At 37.4% G+C, this 23,162-nt stretch overlaps 1 protein-coding gene across 3 annotated transcripts in view; it reads left to right on the top strand.

Annotated features, from left to right (window-relative positions):
* Window positions 1-22,214, top strand: part of N4BP2 (NEDD4 binding protein 2) — a 41,717-nt gene extending 19,503 nt beyond the window's left edge. For all 3 annotated transcript variants that reach the window (XM_083836220.1, XM_083836218.1, XM_083836219.1), the window contains 11 exons: window positions 1,862-2,020; window positions 3,094-5,426; window positions 6,812-6,897; window positions 7,623-7,647; window positions 8,695-8,936; window positions 10,327-10,445; window positions 11,761-11,899; window positions 12,000-12,185; window positions 14,506-14,674; window positions 16,470-16,593; window positions 17,409-22,214. In XM_083836220.1, the coding sequence (XP_083692346.1) occupies window positions 1,862-2,020; window positions 3,094-5,426; window positions 6,812-6,897; window positions 7,623-7,647; window positions 8,695-8,936; window positions 10,327-10,445; window positions 11,761-11,899; window positions 12,000-12,185; window positions 14,506-14,674; window positions 16,470-16,593; window positions 17,409-17,454 (3,628 nt within the window). In that variant the 3' untranslated portion in view covers window positions 17,455-22,214. The remainder of the gene's footprint in view (window positions 1-1,861; window positions 2,021-3,093; window positions 5,427-6,811; window positions 6,898-7,622; window positions 7,648-8,694; window positions 8,937-10,326; window positions 10,446-11,760; window positions 11,900-11,999; window positions 12,186-14,505; window positions 14,675-16,469; window positions 16,594-17,408) is intronic.
* Window positions 22,215-23,162: the final 948 nt, after the last annotated feature.

Genomic DNA, 23,162 nt, shown 5'->3' with positions numbered 1-23,162 from the left:
TGTTTTAATTAATACAAAAGATACTAGCAGCAATACTATGTAACATTTCCATGATTGCAGTTCTTTTGCATCAAAGAGCAGCAATTGCTCCTTTGGGTTCCTGCAGCTGCAAAAATGATGTTAGATTGGGACTAGTTTTACACCTGGGTGGTCTGTTGTCTTACTTGGAATGTTTTTGCTGCCACGTAGTTTAAGACTGTCAGCACCTTGTGGCCTCAGAGTGACAAACCCCTGTGTATCAGCCCTTGTGTTGCATACCTGTTCTTTAGGACCTCTACACGGTCCTGTTGCTTAGAGTTTGTCTTGCCTATTTAGCTCTATATCAGTGGATAATAAGGTATCTTAAAAATATATTGGCCAGATGCCAAGTTCAAAAGGTGTGATCAGTTGTTCAAAGTCCAAGAAGTGGCTGATGTCCTTCTAGGCTAAATACTAGGGCCACTGCTATTTAATGTCCTTTTTATGACTTGGATGGTGGGACAGACTGTGCCTACAGGAGCTTTGCAGATGGTACTGAATTGAGCAAGAAAAGTGTCTTCAGCCTTAGGAAGAAATGTTTAGGAGGGATTGTACTGCTGCCTTCAGCTACCTGTTGGGAGCTTACAGAGAAGACTAAAAAGATCTCTTCTGAGAATGGTGCAGGGATAGGATAAAACATAAACAAGTTGGGTCGTGTGAAACTTTGATTACATAAAATAAATTAAAAAAAAAAAAAAAAGGGTGGTCGGGCACTGAAGGAGAGGTTGCCCAGGGTTTGTGGACATTCAGTCATTGGGTACATTGAAAACTTGACAGCGTGGCCTAGCTGTACCTTCTGAGTAGGAGGTTGTGCTGCATGTTCTCCAGAGGTCCCTTTCACTTTAAATTATTTTGTGATTTCATAATATGTGTTGTCATCTGAATTTGCATGCTTAGCTTAAGGTTGGCCACTTTTCAAGGGAGGTAAGGTAGATTATTTTCTTTCCTAAAATAGAACTTAAATGTGAGAAAGCCCAGCAGAAACCAATGACCACCAGTGTCTCGTTGACTGTGGCACTATCTTGACTTTTTAAGGAGCAGGAGCTTCTTGACACCAAGCCTAGATAAGGCTCTGAAGTCTCTCAAAGAACTGAGAGGAGCTCAGATGGTTCAGTAACCAAACATCCATAGGTTGTTGGACAGCTTTCAACGTAAATACCAGTTCCTGGCCCATGCAGACTTCATTTTCAGAAAGCAGGAGCAAATGGGAGTCATTTTGGAATAAACGGTGGTTAGGTAGGAGGAAGGAAAGTCCTACTTGCTTTTACTAAAGATCAGTTGGTATTTTCTCCTGTACCTTCAATTCCTGTTTTGCCATCCTTGGCAGGTTTCACTTGTTCTAGGTATGATTGCTGCGTTGGTTGTTTAACAGAGCCACTGGAAATTCTGGACACCCAAAAAGTGTCTAGAATAATATGCAAGTAAGCTTTCCTCAAGACTCAAGGAGTTGTTACCTTATTAAAGCCAGAGAAGAAAGACTGAATTCTGAAATCTTCCTTACCCACTTTGACTTCCTCCATCACTGTCTGGATCTGATGTGGTGTGTTTCTGATGCTTATTTGAAGGCAACACATTATTGGTGCAGTTTTAGATTTTAGTGCTAAACAAAACATCTTGCAGAGCAGGGCAACCAGGTGGGGTGAAGTCAAATGGAGCAGTAATTTGTCTGAGACTCACTGTTTTGAATACGTTGGTGCACTGATATGGAATGAATTTCTACTTCAGCTTTTGCTATGTCCCTATGAGTTCTCTGGTTAGTCTTGCTGTAACCATCAATTATGCTCTTCTCTTAGTCTATTGTAACATGCAAATCTGAATAAAAATATATTTTTTTAATTCATAGGCGGAATATTCATGGTGTATCTAAAGAAAAGATCAAGAGAATGTTGGAGCGGTATGAACGTTGCCTTAGTATTAGATCAATCTTGGATTCTTCAGTCCCAGACAAATCAGAAGTTGCTGCCTGGAGTGAAGATCCTCCTTGTCAGGAGGAAAGTAATAGGTTAGATTATTTTACTAGCCTTGTAGTTTCGGGGAAAAAAAAAAAAAATAAGGCTAAAGAATCAAACTTTATGGTAGTGGAACCTGGGTAGTGCTGTTGAACACTGAACACATTTCAAAAATTAGTTAAATAATAACAAAGAAATACACTACAAAGTTTTCTTAGTTTTTAGGAATTACAAGACTTCTAGAAATGAGCAGTCAAGGGATATAGCTTACCTTAAAAATGTGCTGTTGTATGTGAAACACTTAATGTCTATAAAAAAGCTTTTCAGAAAAATGTAGTCTCAAATACAACCAAATTACTATTTCTGAGTCTGCTGGTATAAGACGACATTCGTGTAATAGTAATGAGTTACCTACTTGCTCTCGAATATGCGTAATGTAGAATAGACTAGATTTCTGTTGGGTGCACACACCCAACATAGATAATTTTGTAGTGGTTAATCTGAATAAAGCTCTATATACATCAATAAAATCTGATTTCCTGTGCATTGTTATGTAGGTTGTTTTTTCCATGCTTACTATATTTGAAATTAAGTAGGGACTGATAATGAATGGAATGTAGTTGATTGTGAAAAGCAGTGTGATGTGAAATGGCAGGTCCCTTCCTAGTTAATTTCTGGACTTTTTTGTTTAGCATCTAGCAATCAGGAGAGAGAAGCAGTCATTAAACAGAAAAAGTTGCCACGTTTGTGGCTATGAAGGAGGAAATTTGTGGCAACAGACTGTTCCAGTACATAAGTGAATGATGGGAATGGGGAAAGATAGACACCTGGGAAAGTATTCTTAGCACCTTGCTGAACTAAAATAGGGTACTTACCAAAGAAAGTTCTCCTTTGCTTAGCTCATTGCTTTTTATAACAGCGTTGAGGTTTGTGTTGTCATCTTAAATTTGTTTTCCTCTCACTAAGGTTTTTCAGCTGGATGATTATAGTGTGTCCTAAAAGGTGGCTTACGAGCTGTAATTTTTACAATATTAAATAGCCAAGGCAAAATTTAAAATGTGGACAAGAACAGGTGCTTAAAGAAAGTCTGAAGTGGGTTTATCTTTCATTCCATTTTGTCTTTCAGAGAGAGAGAGGCGCATTCTGATATAAAGGAAGAAAAAACAGTTGATTCTGATCTGGTGCCTCTTGAATCAGCTGAAGATGATAAACATGTTTCTGGTTCTTCTCTAACTTTAGAAAGTAACGGTACTCCTGAACATTTTCAGAAGGAGGAAAAAGAAATGGAAAATAACTCAGTGGAACACAGTACTGAGAACAGCACTGTTCAAGATGACTTGGATGTTGATTTGTCAGGTTGTGTAGAAAAAGAACTGCCCTTGGAGAAAAAAGAAGAAAAGGGAGAAGAAATGGAAAGAATTACTGAAACAGAAGTGGATGAGGTTGAGGTGACCACAGCTGAAGAGACCTTACACTTACATATAGGAGGAGCTGAGGAACACAGCGATAACGACATTCTCAAAGTTCAGGCTGAAACTGAACAATGCAGTGAAAAATGTACGGAACCAGAATCAACACAGAGCAGTAACATAGTGGAACCAAGCAGTTCTGCTCTGGATACATCAGGGAAACCAGAGCTACTAAACTTTCTGGGTGACTGGCCTATACAACAAACAATGGGACAGAGAGTCAAAAGAGCTAGAAGACTAGAAAAGTCTTCTCTAAAGAATGATAGGGAAGGTAAAACTCCCAATCCTGAATTAAGTAAAGAGCAAGCAGGCCTACCTGATACCTGTACTGTTGAAAAAATTGAAAAAGGACAGGAGGAAGAAAATTCAGCCTCTAGCTGTTTCTCTGTCAGTTCAGATATAGTTGTACCAGAACTGCAAATGTTAGGACATTGGCCTGTCTCCGGCTCATTAGAACAGAGACAACAGAGGCCAAGGAGAATGAGAAAGACAAGTCTAAGTCAGTCTGATGAAGGTAGAAGTACTGAAGGTGATGTTAATAAAAATGCTCTTGAGACTTTAGATGTGCTTCGTGGGACACCCGTGAACACTGCAGAACAAGAAGATACAAAAGGGTTGCATTTTCACCAACCTGAAACAGTAGCTAGTAAAACAGTTGGGGAGAAGAAAACCCAGCAAAATAAGAGAACAAGGAAACATCACAAATTAGCCCTCACTTTTACAAACAACGGTTTGCCCCATCCAAAAGAAGAGGAACAGTTGTCTATGCTTAATTCAGCAGAAGAGAAACATGATGCGTGCTCATTTAGACAAATAAGTAGCCATTCACAAACTGAATCGCATGATTTTGCTCTCCTGTGGAGGTTAGAAAAGAAAATGCTTTTTCCTGAAACTGTCAAAGTATTGCATGGCAGACTAGATGGCTTTAAACCCAAAGATGTGGATAATACTTCAGATTCTCAGGAAAAAATACCCTACCGAGTCATGTACGATAAAAGCACATTTGTGGAAGAAAGCGAACTTATCAATATTGATGAGTCTGAAAAGCTAAATATGCTGTGTAAGCTCTTTGAGTCTTTTTCATTTGAAGCTCTGAAAGACCTGTATGAAAGATGTAACAAAGACATAGACTGGGCCACAGGTCTGCTGTTAGACTCTGATGAAAAATTGCACAAAGATGTTGATAGTGAGTGCTTTCAAGTAAGAGAAGCTGAGCCAGTTGTTGCAGACCTTGATTTCAAGGAAAATACAAACTACGATGAGAATCTCAAAAATGACAAACACACAGAGCAAATCATTGGGACTGTTGATATTTCTGAGCCTTCAGAAGTTAAGAACTCATCAATCAGCGTTGCAGAAAGTAGGGATATCAAGGCAATTGTGAGAGATTCTGATGTGTCTGACTCATATGCTGCTATCTCATTGAACGATTCAGTGGAACTGAAAAATTCCAGCGATAAAGCTCCTAGAGATGATGCAGACAGCTCTGCAGCAGGTGTCATTAAGCAGTCCATGTCAAGAATGCAGACGATGGAGCCTGTAAGCCCCGTTGAAGAAACGCAAAATAAACTCTCAGCCTCAGAACTTGATGCAGGTTTATATGTACCCATGACATCATCTCATGGTCTTAATGCAACTACCAATTTGAAATCCAAATTAAATAACGAATGTGAAAGTAGTAACCCTTCAGAAAGCAACGCAGAGAATGCTGAAGGGACTGCTTTGTTACTGGAAATGGATCGTGCAGCTCTGATGGGTCCTAGGAGTGATAAAGAACTGGAAACTGATAAAGAAATGCAGGGGAGTACCAGGGAGACTTGTGGTAAAGAAGAAAGTGAAACTGCACGCAGGGATGAAGATAAAACCAAGTTACAATGCCCTTCATCAGTATCACCTTCACCCTTCAGTATAGATAGCCTAGAACTAACATTGCCTCCTGAACTGGCACTCCAGTTGAAAGAAATATTTGGACCTGTTGGCATTGATGCAGGTATGGGCGTAATCATTTCCATATTTTTATGAAAAAAACAAACAACAACAACAAACAAAACAAAAAATTTTGGTTAAAAAACTCTTCCTTTGCTTTGTGCTTGTTTTTTTGGGAATGTATTTGCACAGTTCCTCATGATGCTGTTGCTTGCTTCTGTTGATCTCAAAATGGAACTGAAGCAAGCATGGCATAAAATACAAATGCAGTAGTGCTACTTTCTAACTGTGTCTTTTGCATATGCTTTAAAAGCGTAAGAAAATATATTGGCTTGTTTGCTTTCTGAGCCACAGGCCTTTGAACCTATATTCAAACTGGAGGGTTATCGAGATGGTGAGGAAGATGCAAATGATGACTGGTTAAGAAAAAAGAAAGAGGAGAAAAAAGATTTTAGGCATCAGTTAAACTGGGCAAGAAGATGAATGGTTTAGAGAGAAAATGAAGGAAGGCTATACTTAAAGATGCAAACAAAATGAAAAACAAACTATGGTGAAGAAAGCTGTAAGCAGTTTGAACATACATCAAAATACAAGAGTTAAAGACTGATAGAAAAGAGAAGGAAGGAAAACATGAGGAGTGTAATTTATTTTCTCTCCTGTTTTTCTGTTCTCTGAAAGATTACTTGACGTGAAACCCTGCATACCTGATCTGTTGGTGGGTTTGGCTGCTCTTCTGCATTCCATGCCCACCCCCTCCAAAAAAGAAAAATTACTTGTTTTTGATAGCAGAAAGGTGTTTTATTTTGTCTTATATCTGCCCTGGATTTTTATTTGACATATGTGTACTTCCTGACCTTTTATTTTTTTAAGGGTGGGAAATATAACAATATTAGAAGGACATTTTAGGGAAAATACATATCATGATGATACCATGATAATTCCTGTTGTTTCCTTTAGAGTTAGAGGTGATACTTGTAGTTCAGCTTCTCTAAGTTTGTGTGTTTGAAAAGAGGGATGTGAATACTATTGCACAGTGGCTAGTAATGCTGTATTACTTGAAAGCAGCTGCATGTGGATTGCAATTAAATAGGGGAAGTCATGTTTTCACAAATGATACTGGAGTTGTAAGTTAACAGTGGCTGTGGAAGAGAAGGTACTGCTTGAAAAACAGGAGGAGGAAGAATATAGTTGTTCAGGTTATATTTCAGCAAGATCTATTTAATATTAACTTATTTTTCTTACTCTTCTGAATTTTTGAGTACTAGATAATGAATTCTATGTGGCTTTTTTTTTTTAAACTTGGCTGTTACTGAAGATTTTTTTTTAGGCATTACAGTTTGCGCAAAATCTCCAGAATTCAACTTAGTAAGTACTAGGCTATTGTATTTTGGTTGCTTGGATAAATTTTTATAGACTGCTTTAATGAGTGTATTTTCTGTCTTCTGCAAGGATCACTGACTGTTGAGGATTGTGTGGTTCATATTGATCTGAATTTGGCAAAAGTGATTCATGAAAAATGGAAAGAATCTATTCTGGTAAGTAGATTTCTTATGGTATGATGATGTGCTATGTCAGTCCATTTGGCTCTATGTCTTGGTCTGAAGGCGTTTGTAAGATGTAAATATCTTTGCGAGAACAATGATAAAATACAGTCATATTTTGTGAAATTTGTGGAGTATATCAGTATGCCATAATCATCAGAGCTGTTGAAAGACAGTTAAAGGGATGAAGAAACTGCATGTTACCAGTATGTCATCATGAAAATAAGATTCTTGAAAACAGAGGGTCATAGTGTGAAACTTCACTACAAGATTGATAAAAATTCCACTGGACAAAAATTATTACTGGCCTTTCAACATTTAAGAGGAATTCTTGTATGAATTATTGTGTATGTGAAACATCTCCATGTAGTTAATTGAGAAGAGTTCTCTAACCTCCATTCTGCTGTATCCGTATGAAACTTGGACTGCTTTTGGGCAAAATTTTTGTTTGGTTCATTTCATTAAAGTTACAAAATCTTAGCAGTAGGGCATGTTCCTCCCATTGGCATGTTTGGAAATACAATTCTGTCTTTTAAAATTAACTTGTAAAATAATTGTCTTAAGTATATTTCTTTTGAAAATCTTATATTTGAGAAATACTGTGAAACATTATTTTGAAGCTAGGTAGGCTTATCTAGAAGCTAATACTTAAAAAGTTTAATTGTGAAATGCTGTGTTTATCGCTTATTAATGTTCATGTTTTTCCTGTTTTTATTTAGAAGCGTCGGAGGAGAGATGAATCAGGTAAGTTGTCTACAGAAGGTATGCCATGTATTTCTTTTCATTGTAAAAAAATACTTAATTCCTATTGTTAAAGTATTTAATTATTTAAAACTTAAGTAAGGTTGCAAATACTCTGGCTAGTGAAGGATGGATTCATTTATTAAGCTAAGCTTTTTCTGTATTGGTCTTGGTACCGTTTACCGTTCTTTTATGGAGTTGTAGGGGGGAAAAAAAAAGTTAATTATAAGCAATACCACTGATCCTAGGGAGATAAAACCGAAAAACATACTGTTTTGTGTACTTGAAAGAACTTAAAGGGAAGCTCTGGCTGGAGTAAGACAGCTGTTTGATAGGATTTTTGTAATCTCTGTGGGAAGAAAAGGTGCAGCTAGAGAATTCCTAGCAGAGGAAGATGAAAGAAAGAGGTCAGGCATAGAACATGCACACGTTGCTGCCGTTTTTAGAGGATTTGGTTAGTGCGGGAAGATGTATATCCTTGTTCAAAAAGTGCTAAAGTCCCTGGCGATCTAGTTTCTAGTCACTCAACTACCTGTGAAGAAGCGTTCCTCTACAGCATAATCCCACTCCTCTTGCATGGGACCTGGCTGGAGACTTGGATTGCGATGTAGGTGCAAAATCCCCACATGAATGGCCAAACAGTGCTGCTATCATTAATTCCTAGAAATGTGAAATCAGGTTGTTAAGCATCTGTCAGGTTATAGAGGGAAGGCAGGTGAACATGTAAATACATGTTGATAATAGTCTTGTAAAAGCACGTGTCAACGTATGTGCAGGGTTGTTTACAGCTTGGAAATTCTTGGCACTTGAAAATTTGGTGAATCTGGGAAATCTGCTGGTTTTGCTTTTGTTTTAGAAAATAGGTGAAGATGATCAGACAGCCTTTGGAAAATAGAAGTGAGGAAGGTTGCTTTCTGTTTTACCAGGAATAACATAGTTTTAACAAAGACCAAAACACTTAGGGTGAAAAACTTTTTGTAATTATTTTGGCTTTGCTTGTATAAGTAATCTAATCATTGTTTTGTCACCTCATTTTTATTGCTTTTGAAGGTTCTACAATGATTCAGCAAATAGATGTGAATGATTCAGAAATGCTGTTATCTCAAAATGTGGACAATAAAATGCAGAAGAAAAAAATGAACTGGCTTTCAAGCTCATCTAACGACATACAGACTAAAAAAGCAACATCAGAAATTTTTCCTTTCATGGATCACTGGAATGCTCAGACTCAGAAAGTTTCCCTCAGACAAATAATATCTGAAGAAATAGCCATGCAGGAGAAACAGGACCTGGTATGGATGTCTCCATTTTTATGCAGTATAAATTCCTTACTGTTAATAAAACAGTATCTTAACTTGGTGACTCATCTTTGCGCTGCTGATTACAGCCTGAATTTGAGAGAGAAATGCATGCCAGTTAGTGTTACTGATTACAGTGATACATGCATTTGCTTGTGGTAGATTTTTATTTATTTTTTTTCAAATCTAATTTTAAAATTAATATTTTGATTGTTTCACAAACAGATCATGGTGCTTTTCACTATACAGGTTAGCATTTGCATTTGTTTGATTTTTTTTTTTATCGCTGACTTAAAAAGGGATGATTTCTTGCACTTTTTAATGGAAGCAATATCAAAAAAAGTACTTAATTAGCTTCTTGCCTTGTTTATTTGGAAATGGATTGGATTTGTTTTAATATTTTTTCCCAAGAAGAACCCACAACATTCCTAACAGATGAGCCATTAAAATAAATATTTAAGAATCTCAAAGAATTTTCTATACTGACTTGTCAGAAAATAGGAATATTTTAGAGATTTTTTTTTTGGTTTTTTATTTACCACGCAATTCCCATACAGTCTGGTTGGCGTGTGCATAATACTGCCCTCTACTGTGAGGCAATTGTTTAGAACAGGCATTTTTGTTTGTAATCGTCTCTGATAAGTAGCTGTTTCTAAAGCTTTGTTTCTACTGCTAAAGAAAGCTAGATGTTATTAGCTAGATGTTACTAGTTTGAAAGAATGGCTTGTGGATTCTTTCCTTGAACTGCATGTACGTGGCTTACTGATAACGGTAATGTGTTGTCCACAGATTTGGATTCTTGGAGCTTGGCTTTGTTCTGACCATTTTTTTTCTCTTTTTTTGTAGTCTGAGTATTGGAACGATCAGCCTAGTTTATTCTAGGGTATAATTATTTGTTCTTTTCCACATAACTTCACAAATGTGAATATTTTTTTCACAGTATAGTTTCAGATGATAACCTACACTAAGATAAAATCGCTTCACCTACTTTATAATAAAACATTGCTTCAACCCCAAGCCCTCAGTATCATTTTCCACAGATACCTGAGTAGAGAGGTGGACTTCATACAAGCTTAGCATTGGGCTGGATAGACTAGCAGCAAAATGCATTTGTAAACTGAAATTCCTCCTAAACATCCTCCTTTTAAGTCCCTTCCAATAACTGCAGCAGTGTGTAATACAAATCACCTGTCTTTGCTTTCTTATCATCAGATCAATGTGGCAGGCTGATACTGAGGTGTTGTCATTGCTATGGGTGCATAACTACTGAGTGGATGTTTTTTTTGAATCCTAACAAATAGCAGTATAATTGGATTGGCTCCATTGTTAATATATTTTGTTTTCATCATGAGCTTGCAATATTATTTCTTTGTCTTCTGGGTAGAAACGTGTTCCTTCTATGGCTAGAAAAGACTGTGCCGCTAAACTGAAGGAGAAGCAACTTTTTGAGATGTTTCCAACTATTAATCAAAATTTCTTAATGGATGTCTTCAAAGACAACAAGTAAGAAATCTTTAAAGTTCTTTATAAAACTGGTACTCAGTAATGCACAGTTATTGTCTTAACTATCAACAGTTAAGGTACAGCAAATTAATGGCTTTTTCCGAACTAGCACTTTGCTTTTTGTAGGTTTAAATAAAGGCAAAAGTAGCTGGTCTTTAAAAGAAAAAAGGGTATGAAAACTATATGTGTACACCCGATTCTTGCTTTGAGGATTAGGCAGTTTCACTTACCAGAAGAACATTTCTGGCTATTGACGTCGGACTGTCAGTGGAACTGTGTATTTGCTCTAGAGTCAAGGTGTAAACGAAGTAGGAGAAATTAGTAGAGGATTTAACAGTAGATGCACAGAAGATATCATCCAGCCTAAGAAGAAAGCTACCACCTGATGTTAACTGCTAGTAGTCTCATGGTTACTATAGCAGCTCTGAAGGAAAGAGCCATCTCTTTATCTCTTCCTGCTTATATTCTGTTTCTCTGTTCTGCATTATATTTCTGGGGTGTGTGACTACCTTCTTAAATCTAAGTTCCTGTGAATTAAACTTCTTTTCAAGAGAAACTTCCCTTTTTCATCCTTGGTCAGTTGAATGTGTGTCTCTACGTATGGGTTTGCATGCCTATTTGTCAGTTTTTCTGCTTGTCCAGATTGTTATCAAAACCTTTCCTTGTGGAATGTTTAAAGCAAGCTGTTTATCCACCTCTACACCTCTTTCACTGCTTTCATATTCTAAATTCTTTTCATAGTGTTGCCTTTCCCAAAATCTGTCTTTACTTCTGATCAATCTTTCTCTTGTCTGCTTACTGAGCAGCAAGAAGAATAAAGAAGAAGAAAGGGCATACTGGAAGTCTGGTTGCAAATGATCTCCTATTCTTACTGCGTTAAATTTAACACAGAGATTTTCCTGCATAACAGTTCCAGAGAACTGAGCTGGTTTTAAACTAGATTGTACTATCTAACCCCATCCAGAGGAGATTTAAGATAAAGTAACTTATACAGCCCATAAGATAGTGTTTCCTTCTAAACTGATGTCAATGTTTTATTGAGATATGATGCAATTTACTTTAGTATTTCATAGTCCTTTCAGTATTCAAGTGCCCCTTAATGACATCTCAGTCGACTGCTTGTGCATTGGTGGCAGTAATGCAGTACAGTGAGTTGACAAGCCTTTTTGTAACATGGAAAATTCCATTCTAGTGCTTTATTTTCATAAGCATTTATTTCTGTAACTCCGTGAAGGTCTGTAGCATGTATTTTAGTAAATGTAGCAGCTATTAATATCCTTGAAAAGTCACAAATTTTACCTATTATGCTTTACAGCTATTCTTTAGAACAGACCGAACAGTTTCTGAACTGTGTTCTGGAAGCAGATCCTGTAAAAACAGTTATAGCTCAAGAAAGTGTTCAGCAAAATGAAAATGTTTCTTCCTACAGTGCTGCAAAGAACCGTGAGAAGAAGGTACTGTGTTTTTTAATAGTAATTACAAATAAATCCAAAGCCATGTCAGTGAAAACACCCTACAATACATACTTAGATTCAACATTGCAAATTCCTACAGGCAAAAAAAGCTAAGGAAGAGGATGATGTTTTGAGTGAAATATTTCAAGAATATGAGTATCCACAATATGATGATTTAAGAGCAGAAGCTTTTCATCACCAACAAAAGAGACAGGAATGCTTGAAAAAGGCTGGGGAGGCCTATCACATGGGAATGAAGTCTGTGGCAGCGTTTTATGCACATCAGGTAAACTTAAATGTTGTGCTTTCTTTCTGAATTTAGAGAGACAAATACTAAATTGGAAGTGATAAAATTGTGCCTACTGCAGTTGATAAACTTGCTCAGTTACTGTTGCCTAAGTGTTATTTCGAGAATTGTCTTAAAATTAAACTCACTTCCATTAGTAACGATGCTGACACAGGAAACTAATGTAACGAAATTCAGTGTGAAATCTCATGAAAGATGATATTTAAGTGCTTAGTCAGATACGCTCATTTTCTTATAGATTGCACTCTCACATCTGCACGCTTGTAAGCACCAAGACTTGTGTCGATGTGGTCTGAGTTCACTCATGCATTACATGGAGTGCAATGAACATCAACTATAGAATCCTTTAAATGTCCTTTGGGTTCCTCTTAACTGGTGAGGGACTGTTTCTGGACACGTCTTTTGTACTTTTTAGGAATCAGGTATTAAGATACGATCTTTTGTCTTAGAATAATGCTTATTTCATCCTCTGTAAATGTTGGACAGGAGTGCTGTTTGTTGTCTTTGTGTCCTCGTTTTGGATATCTTTATAGCTACAGTCTGTCTTCTTGTTGGTATGAGGTGGTGTGGTACGCCGTGCTTTTTGCCATCTGTTTTTGGAGTTTAGATCTGCAGATCAGTCTTGTGTACTCTGGCCTTGGAGCACAAGTCTTGATTCAAGCACAGTTCTTGGTATATACTAGTTTGATTCCTGTTCATAGAATCAGAGAATGGCTCAGGTTGGAAGGGACCTTAAAGATTATCTAACTTCAGCCCCCCTGCATCATTGCTATTGATCTTGTTCTTTGTTGTAAGCACAGAATGATTCTCTGTCCTTTCCTATACACATTTTTATTTGTCTTCACACAAGATACTTTAATTCATGCATCATTCAGACCACTCTTAAAAATTATAAATCTCTAATTCTTTTCAAAGTCTGTAGCTTTCCTCTGATCTAATGGCATATAAAAGAAAAATTTGGCAAGAATTTCCATTATAGAACCATTTAATTCTACTCTATGAATTGTATTAGGAGAGAATAAAAATGAAACAATGAGTTGCTTGAATTTGCTTGTTATTTTATAAAAGCTTTCATGTGGTTGGTATAAATGTTTGGATTGTTACTGTATATGTAGGAAATACTGAATACTTGTGTCTTTATAATGAGCTCTTTATGTTCTCAGTCTATATGTTCTTGAAGTTTGGGGAGGTTCTGAACAAAGCTCTGCATGATTTTAAATAAAAATGTAATTTCAAGTCCTCCCTTGCTTTTGTTCATAGACATAATGACAAGTACAGTCTGGAAATTTATAATGTATTTTCTTTTAGGTAATAAAAAGGCAAACTAAAGTACCTTTATTCATGAAAAAGTACTTTATACTTGGTGGCCTTGGCCTGTCCTGGGAGTCCTCTGCAAGTGAGAGTTATGGGGCTGGTGTCTCTGGTCTGACACTAATGTACTTCAGATGATCCATTTTAAGAAAGTGTAAGACAGTCTGTCACTTCTGTTCTCTTGAGCCCTTGTCAGTCCAGTACCCGGAGTTAAGACTTGCATTTCCTTTCAAACTGTGCTTACAGATCTTCAAAGACATAATTTGTTGCTTCAGTCTCTCAGATTTGATCACTGCAAGGTTTGTGGGAAATAGTTGGTGTTTGTTCACTGTGTAATGTGAATAACCCTGTACTGCTCCTTGCCCCCAATTCCAATAGGGACTATACTGACATTGTTAGTCATAAAAGCTGTCAAAATTATTGGGAGAGATAATAGGCGACCATCCAAAAAAAAAAAAAAAGTGCTTAAGTGCTTGCTCTTCTTGGCTAGACTGATTTTTCTGATTTTTAGGGAATGTGTTCAGAAGAACTAACCTCAAGTATAACACTCAGCAGGTTTTTCCTGGGCAATTAAGCAGTTTCTTTGATACTGTTTAATTAAAGTTTTAGTGACATATTTTCAGACACTAAAATGCCATTGTTAGGATAATAAATCTGAAAATTGTCATGAAGTGTAACCTTTTAGCTTATGTAATGATGTTATGTTCTCTTGCCTTTTTCTAGTTTTTTCCCTTTCTCATGAAGATTTTGTTGATAGTTTCTTCTTGGTGCCAACTTTGAGTAGTTCTTAGCAAACAAATTTCATGAAATCCCCTTGTGCGTAGGTCTCACTGAGCCTCTTCCAAAAATTGTGTTGTGATTATAAATTTCACTGCTTCAAACTGTGAGCTAAAAGCACCCTGCCAGTAGTGTCATTTTGAACCCAACAGCCAGTGTGAAGCTCAGATTATGTCTCAGAGTGTAATAGTTGATGTGCTTTTGAATAAAGGGTCGCCTTCACGAGCAGAAGATGAAAGAAGCCAACCATGCTGCCGCTGCGCAGATCTTTGAGAAAGTAAATACTTCCTTGCTGCCTCTGAATGTGTTGGATCTGCATGGTCTCCATGTGGATGAAGCTGTGAATCAGTTGTCCAGAGTGCTGCAGGAAAAATGTGAAGGTAGGAATGAGCTACTAATTCTTGTCCCCTAGAAGTAATATTCTCCTCATTCTCTGCGAAGAAATCACTATATATGGCAGTATCAGAGGGTCTGAGTGTAATCTAGTACTATGTGAAAACAGCTGGCTTCTGAGTTGTTTTATTTTCAGAGTTCCCCCATGGAAATTGTTTTCCTTGACAAGGCAATGATTCTTTTTGCTCAAAGCTGCCAACCTCCACCCCCAGCACTTTGCTTCTTGTTTGTAAATCTTACTGTTGCTTCTGTTTTATCCTCTCTTTATTTTTTTTGAAGACTTGATCTGTCCTTCATGGCATTTGTACAGAGATGGTAATGCAAACATTTGTGTCGTCTTTGCATTGCTTTGTCAGAACTATTTTGCTTTTTTTAATCTTTAAAGAAAAATCAGTATTTTGGAATACTAACCACAATGATTAGATTGTCTTCAGCTTTTACATGAAATTGTGTGGTTTAAGCTGTCTTTCAGTAATTGTTGTATACATTTGCCAGTAAGATCTCTTGAGATCAGAATACTGCTGCTTCCGTAAATGACATTTTGTGCAGTTTTGCTTGAGGGCTTGTTTTTTCTCTCAGTGGAGTGCTCAAGTGATTCATGAGTGTTCTTGCTGTAAAAAGATACATTTTCTGCATTATTAGTTTACCCTATAAATCTAAGCACACTGGGAATGCTTTTGTAAGAAATATTTCTTATGCAAGGTACCACTGCACAAAACTTTCTTTTTAATATACAACAGCTACTCCACACAGTAGAAACAAAAGTGTTCCGTAAGGCTTAGATAGTCCTCCTTTTTCCCCTTGGTATAGGTCAAAGCTAATTAAATTGCATTATCTCGTTCTACTCCTGAAATTACATTTGTATACTTTAAGCTGTAATCTAATGCTTTTTTAGAGTTTTGTGAAACTACACTTACATCATGAGGTTTGGAATGATGGGAGGGGCTCATTGCTCAGTCCTAGTTCTTGAAAAGAATTCATCTTCATTTCCATACGTGGGAAAGGGATCAGTCAATATGGGCACTTAGCACTGGCAGAATTAAGAGTAAACTCACACAAAAAGGTTGAGAGAGAAAGAGAGAGTAGGTTAGGAAAGATGTCAGTGTGAAGTGATAATCCTGAACTGACAAATCTTGGCTTGCAAGAATCCAGCTTCATTTATATTTTTTCCTCTATTTCTTAATCAACTTAGGCTGATGTGATCTCTAGGCTAAGAGCAATTTCGTTTCGTATCATGGCTAGATAAACTAATAAAGCTCATGATGTGCTGATCTACTGATTCACGTGCTCCAACATAGCAGAAATTACTGTCCAAATAAGTGTGATTTAAATGTCAAAAACTGTGGTTTTATATTTTCCTTCTTCTTCCTTTCTTTATCCATTAAAATCTCATTTGTTTATATGCATTATTGTCACTTAAAAATTAGTGTATGACGTCCCTCTTTTTTTTTTAATTTTGCAATTTAACTATATTCTCATGGGGTGCAAGTTCCAAGTAAGGAATAGATGATAGAAGCAGTAAAGCTGCTATGAAATTAGAAGGATTTTCTGATGATCACATCATGCATATTGCAAGCAATCTAGATTTAAAAAGCTTGACTGTATTTTTCTTTCAGAGAATCTGAAATATGACTTTTTATAAGAAAGGTGCATAGCTACCATGGGAAAACAAAGTTCTAGATCACTGGTGAAAGTTTTCAGAAAAATGGATGTAAAGGTTATGTTGAACGCCAGGTCTCAGCAGAGGGAGAATTTTAACCGTTACAATCCCTGCTATTACAGAGTACCAACAGACAGGTGGTAAACCTTATCTCTGTGTTATCACGGGAAGAGGAAGCCATAGTCAGGGAGGAGTTGCTCGCATCAAACCAGCAGCTATCAGATACCTCACAAGCCACAACTTCAGGTGAGTTTAGATTTTTGTTAGTGATTCATTTTTTCTTATCCCACATTTAACTAACTGAAATTGAAGTCTGTTTTAGAGTACTGCTAAACTACTAAACAGATCAACGCTGGTCTGCTGTTTCATAAGACCAGTGCCAATTGCATGACACAACCATCTAAGAAGGGATACCTGTTAAATTTTAGATCCTTTCCTCTGAGATAGATGAAAACACGATGAATTAAAGTTACCTAAACATGGCTTAATTATCTTTTTCCATTCAAGGTTGCTAGCTTTAATGTGAAGAGTTGTTAACTGTGCTTTTTATTGGTCTCCAATATATGCTTCAGCTCTCAGCTTCTTACATGGGACAGCAGTTTAGCAGGTCTGGGTTGGTGTCATTGTGTTTGCTGCCTTTTCTTTACAGGAGTGTGTGAAGGTGACTGTGAAGGTGGGACTCAGAGCAAAGACTTTTTTTCCATTTCCCTCTCACTTTCTACAGAAAAAAAGGGAGAAAATGTATTTTGAAAGAAGAGGGCATAAAAAGGGAGTAGGGAAAAAGGAGCAGAATGAATATAACCAAGAATATTGGACGACCTTTTTGTTTTTTAAAACTCTTCCTTCCAGTTCCTGGTGTTTCCAGCTGTTTACCTCTCCAGACCTTTATAAAATCCTCCTTTGCTGTCACATCCAGTGGACATGATGCTGTTTTCCTGACTCCCACATGCACATATACTTGACTGAGAACCTTATCACTTTCAATATGTTTGATGAGGGCTGAAGGAGATGGCATTGCACGTAGCGTTCATCTTGAAGCTTCATCTTTTCTCATTTCACAGGTTCGCAGAAATAAAACCAGGCTGCCTGAAAGTCATGCTGAATTGAAGGGTTGTCAAGAAGAGATGAGGAATACAGAAACTGAGATGTCGGATTACAGCTAACAACTTTTTGAACAACTGCAATAATATTTTGTAATCTGTTTTAAAGGATGGTGTTTTATCAGAAATGGTATCGATTTACAGCAAGTGGTCTTGTCAGTATATTTCCAAGAAAATTTTCGTGTCAGATGGATCTTCTTTTTGAATCTGCACAAAGACGACATTTTACAGGTTTTGGAGTTTTAGAAATGCAGATTAAGAATTCTGATGAGCATTATATGACGTTTTAAAGAAAGTTAAGGTACAATTTTAAAATACAACTCTTAACGTACCCAGCCTATGACTCTTTCTTCACCTTCATCCATTTAAATTGCAGTGGATTCTGTGCTTTTGAAATGTAGTACCTTGGACTTTTATGATTCAGAATTTTGTGTAAAACCCCTCGGAAGAGCATGGGGAGGTGGGAACTCAGCAACTACTGATATTTCAAATCCAGTTACCGTTGAATGATAAATACGTCCAGATTTCAAGAGTCTGATTTAGTATTTTTAGTGGTCATTTTGTGATGGCTTGACCAGTTCTGTTGTCCTTAACTCCATTCTAAACTACTACTGACACTGGTAGAAGTTACATATAAAGGACTGTGCATTAAGACCAGCTGTATGTTAGGTATTTTTTACAGAGTTACTGTGATACATTAAAGGGGAAAATACAACACTAGTTACATCTCTACTCACACATAGATAATACTGTAATTTTGGAAAAAACACTCATTTAAAAAAAAACAACTATTGGATGAAAATTTTCTTCCTTTTACGGCTTTTATAATGGAGCAAAATGAGTACTGTTTCATTTTACAGGTGTCTAATGGTGATGTCTTCATTCTGTGTGTATTAAATTTGGTAATTTTCTTGTAGTAAATATGTTTATCTGTGAGACATTTTAAATGTATTTTTTAACATCAAAATGAATGCTAATACTGCAGTAGTAATTGCCTAACTGGAAAGTCTAGGAGTACCAAAGCTCTGGTGGTGTTGCATCAGCATTTAAAAATACTCGTGTTTAAAAACAAAGACAAACAAAAAGAACAACAACAAAAAATAGAAACACCTGTACTTTGTCAAACGTTTCCAATAAGCAATTGGATAAGAAAAAAAAATTTCATTGAAATATTTTTTAGAATGCATTACAACTTACATCTTTGCCTCTTAAAAGGCATAAGAATTCTTTAAACCATTTGATTTTATGTAAGACTTTTTTTTTTTTCAGAACAGATATGAGTTGTGTGTTAGGAATAGTATTAATAGGTTAAGGATTAATAGGAGAGTCTTTCATTTTTAAATTACTTCCCTAGAAAATTTTATCAAGGAGCTACATGCACATGGAATTTGTATATGAATCCGTATGTGTGTGCAAGTTCTGCCATTTGTGTGCACGGGTAGTAGTAAGCAAGGAACTTCTGTGAGAAAAGCTGTGCACAGAAACAGGTTTCATTTCAAAATGTGTCTGTGTAAGTTGCTGACAAACTGAAAGACGTGATGTTTCTTGAATATCCATATTTGCTGTAATATATACACAGTGAACACAATGTACAGTAGATCTAAAAATGAGTTTGTCATGCTTCAACAGACACAGTTATCTTTTTATGGTGATTTCAAATGCAAGAATAGCTTGAATAATATTTAATCAAAGAGACTCTTACTGGAATAATAGATTGCTGTAAGTAATAAGTGTTATGTTTTTGTGGATACTTAATTCATCCAAATTGTTTCCCTTTTTCTCCTTGCTGGGCTACTCTGGCAAGCAGTGTTTGAAATACAAAAGGTCTGGGCCCCCCAAACAGCACTAGCAGGGCTGTTCAGGCCACTGCACGACATCCTGTGTGATCAGGCCTGGGCTGTGTCCTCTGTGACAATGCCTAAAATGGACTGAGATGTCACAAGATAGCAGGTCACCTTGTTATCAGCTGTCCAGGGCTGCAGACCTTTGAATTGCTTAAATGGAGCTCGGATCATTCTTTCGAACAAAGAAACTTCCTTCTGCTTCTGAGCAGATTGCCCTTAGTGCTACTTTTTATAATGAGTGGAGGTGCAGCTCTTTGAGGCACCTCTTTACAGCATAGACGCTGTTGGTTGGCCTGAGTGGCAGAGTTGCCCAGCAATGGTCCTAGCATATGCCCTGAAGTGTCACGCCTCGAGCTGCTGGGTGCCGAAGCTCTGCGGTGATGTGCTTGTCCACGGGGAAGTGCCCGTGCTTCTGGTTGTTTTGGGAGGGGGGCTGATTCCCTCAGTACATTCGCACCATTCCTGACGTGGACAAAAACAGCGTAGATTTCAGTTCAAAAGATGAGCAGAAGAAGTTGTTGTCTTGCCCATCTGTTCGTCATAGCCTGGTTGTTGACGTGCTTACCCTGGAGGTGAGAAATGCAGCTTTTCACCTTCTTCTGGCTTAGCAGGGGGACGGCGATTGCACTTGACTCTCACTTCCCCAGAAAATGCCATAACCAGTGTGGTCGGCGTATTCTTGAAGTGCCGCTTTCTGAGCCTCTGTCAAACCTGCTCCTGCAAGCTAAAAATTCAAGATCAAGGGGGTGAAAGAGATTAAACTACAGGAGTGCATAAACAGTCTCATGAAGAGGGCTAGGACTCTTAGAAGGAAGCTGTACCTGCTGAGCTTCAGTGTCCCTCCCTGTAATTATTTTCTCTCTTTATTCCTATTTGGTTAAATGCATAAATACGTTCAAGGCAAAACCTCAGTTCCACCCCTACTGGAGAGTTTTTTCCCATCCGTCAGAGGCAGCAGAGAAGTGCATAGCTCAGGAGCAATTTGGAGTCCTTCTTTCTCTCCCTCTGTCCGTTGTCCTTTTGGGTACAGGCATGCATGCAGTGAGGTACTCTGAATACCTTACCTGGTTATACGTTGGTCATTTTCCTGATTAAAAGTTGTTTGATTACAGGCTGAATTTTGATGACAGACGATAGTTTAAAATTGTAACGCAAGCAGAACCAGTCTTGCTTTTATTGAAGTGGGAGATAAAACCTCCCTCAGCTTCAGTGGCTCGGGATGAGGCACTGCAGCTCCAATGCAGAGAAAACATGATGAGCTCAGGCTTTTTCTTCCACAGGAGGTGAAGTGTGTGCTTAGAAGCCTTTCTGAGCTGAATGCAGAATGGAGAAAGATGATCAGTGGAGAGAGAGAAAGTAGGGTTTTATTATTAAGGCACTCCATGCTTTCAAACACTTGCCAAACTGTCCATAAAAACACTCCGGAATCCTTGTATTTCTTTGATTGTTTTTATAATGGGATGAATATTTTATAGTGGGATGAATTATTTCAAATATAGTTGTTTGAAAATGGTATTTGAAAGTAGGCTACGTTTTAGAACTTCCAGCCTTTCTGATGTCTTTTGCAGTTGCATCAGTGAGAGTCCTGAGGTATATCATGTAAAAATCTTATTTTTAATTGAAGTAGCACGTAGTATTGCCACCAGCACTCTGAAATAATGTGCGACTTTTCAAATACCTATATTGTGTACCACTTTTTAATCTATTATTCAACAGCATGTGGTTGTGATGACTGCTGTCCTCTTAATACATGACTTTTTGTTTCTTTTTTTTTTCTTCTATGAAACATGTTAATATTTAGTCCAATTTTTAATTTAGGAAAATTCTCATATTTTTTTTTCACACCAAATTTAATGCTAGTGCCAGCATTGATGAATAACCGTACAGTAAAGAAGAGAAAGCAAGCTCACAAGTACAATGGAGATGGTTATTCTCTAAAGTAATGTGGGTGTTTAAAAATATATTTCAGTCGATTATGAAAGCAGTGGGGCAAAAGTGATTTTTAAAAGATAACCTTGATAATACTTGGATGAACTTGGATTTTGGTGTTAATAGTATGTGGTATGTTGTTTAAAGGTAATGTCTTTATAGGCCTGTTGAAGGACACCTCAGGCAAAGTTTAACTGGCGTTTTTTGTGGCTGTGGGAAACCACTGTGACTTGGGAGTCCCCATTTAGACGATGTCCGGATGCCCTGGTTTAACCCGGTTGTGAGCACGTATGGTGTTTGGGGAGATCTTTGCAGAAGGTCGGCCAAACGTGTACTCTGAACAGGGTTGCGCTTGAGGAAGTGAGGAGTAACCAAATTGTTATTTCATCTTGCCACAAAATACGGTCAGTATTTAAGAAAACAATTTTATTGTTGATAATAGCAAAGAAGGATCATCATTAATGTACTACGATAAATTATACATAGACTCTGTTGCTTATATCTTCAAATGCAATTCACATTTCCAGAATAACATTGCTCTCTTCACAAAGCTGGGGAGAGGATATAGTATGGACAAACAAGTGTTCATCACCACAATTCCTGTGTATGATGATTACTTTCTTTTTTCTTGAATAAAAATATTTTTAATAAAAAAGAACTCCAATGAAAACCTAACTGATCATGCTATTTCAATGGTATTTCAGCTAAATACCCTGCTGAGTATCAAATGACTATGTGAATATGCATGTGAAAAGACCTAGTATTGCAGCTACCAGTTGTAAAAGCTGTTAGGACCAGTACGTTGGAAGATATCAATGTCTATTTTTAAATTAAAATTAAAAAAAATATTTTTTTTATTTGTATAAAGTTGTAATTTTGCTGTTAACTATAACTTTCATTTTTTACTGAAATACAATTTTGTAATTTGCATTTAGAATTTCTAATGTGAAAAGGAATTTACAAAATCTAGTTTAATAAAGAATTTTTGCCACAAGTATAGCCTTCTGTCTTTCCTTGGAAGCCTGCGTTTCAGCTCGTATCAGATTTTGTCAAATAGTAGACTCAGAGTTCTGCATGAAAGCCACTTGTCCTGACTTCGGGATACCATCTGTAGAGAGAGAAAGCAACCATCTGCAGGCGTAAAAAGGAACAGATTTGTGGCCTGATTTTAAGCGATGTGAGTGGGAGCTGAATGCTCACATTACTGAAAATGAGGGTCATGGTTTCAGGTTGGGTTTTTTCCTTTTTTTTTTTTTTTTTTTTTTGAAGTAGCTGAAGAGAAGCTGCTTAGGCCCAGCTTATTGTGTAGGAGAGTGCGGGCAGTGGCATACGTCAGAGGAGCAGGCAGGAGCACTGTAAAGATGGGTTATCAGTGGAGGAAAGTGTGCTGGATAGACCTCCTTTGGTGAGACCCCTTAGGTCAGAGGCAATAATCGGATGGATTCTGAGGAAGAGCAATTGCTGTATGATTGTGGATTTATAGCTAGCAATCCTAGCTTTTCCCAAGGCTGCTCTGTGCAGATCGAGTGCGGGTATTGCTGTATCGCGTTCCTGCAAGTGTGGAAAGACACCTGAGAGCGAAGTGCTGGCTAGAGTCCAGCATGTTTTATTAGCTCTGGTTGGGGACAACTGACTTCGACGCGAGCTGGCTCCTGCAGAATCGTTCCTATGATTTCTTTGCCTTATAGCTTGGATACGCTGCAGAAACAAGCCAGGTTTGTGCATTTGCACAGCAAAGCCCTAACTAAAAAAACGTTCAAGAGAGCAGGGAAAACAAGATTTGGAAACATGAATGCTTGGTGGAAGCTAGCTTAGATTTGACATGGCTGATTCTGAGCCACAGCTACGTACCACAGCCTGAGTAACGTGTAGTTAGTTTTTTTCATTACTTACAGACTCCTGTTTCTGGCAGCCAGGGCCATCTTGGGGATGAGTTTCTCAA

The sequence above is a fragment of the Anser anser genome (assembly GCF_964211835.1).
Source record: "Anser anser genome assembly, chromosome: 4".
NCBI lineage: Eukaryota > Metazoa > Chordata > Aves > Anseriformes > Anatidae > Anser > Anser anser.
The sequence above is the reverse complement of the archived record's forward strand: the minus strand, read 5'-3'. Positions and strand labels throughout refer to the sequence as shown.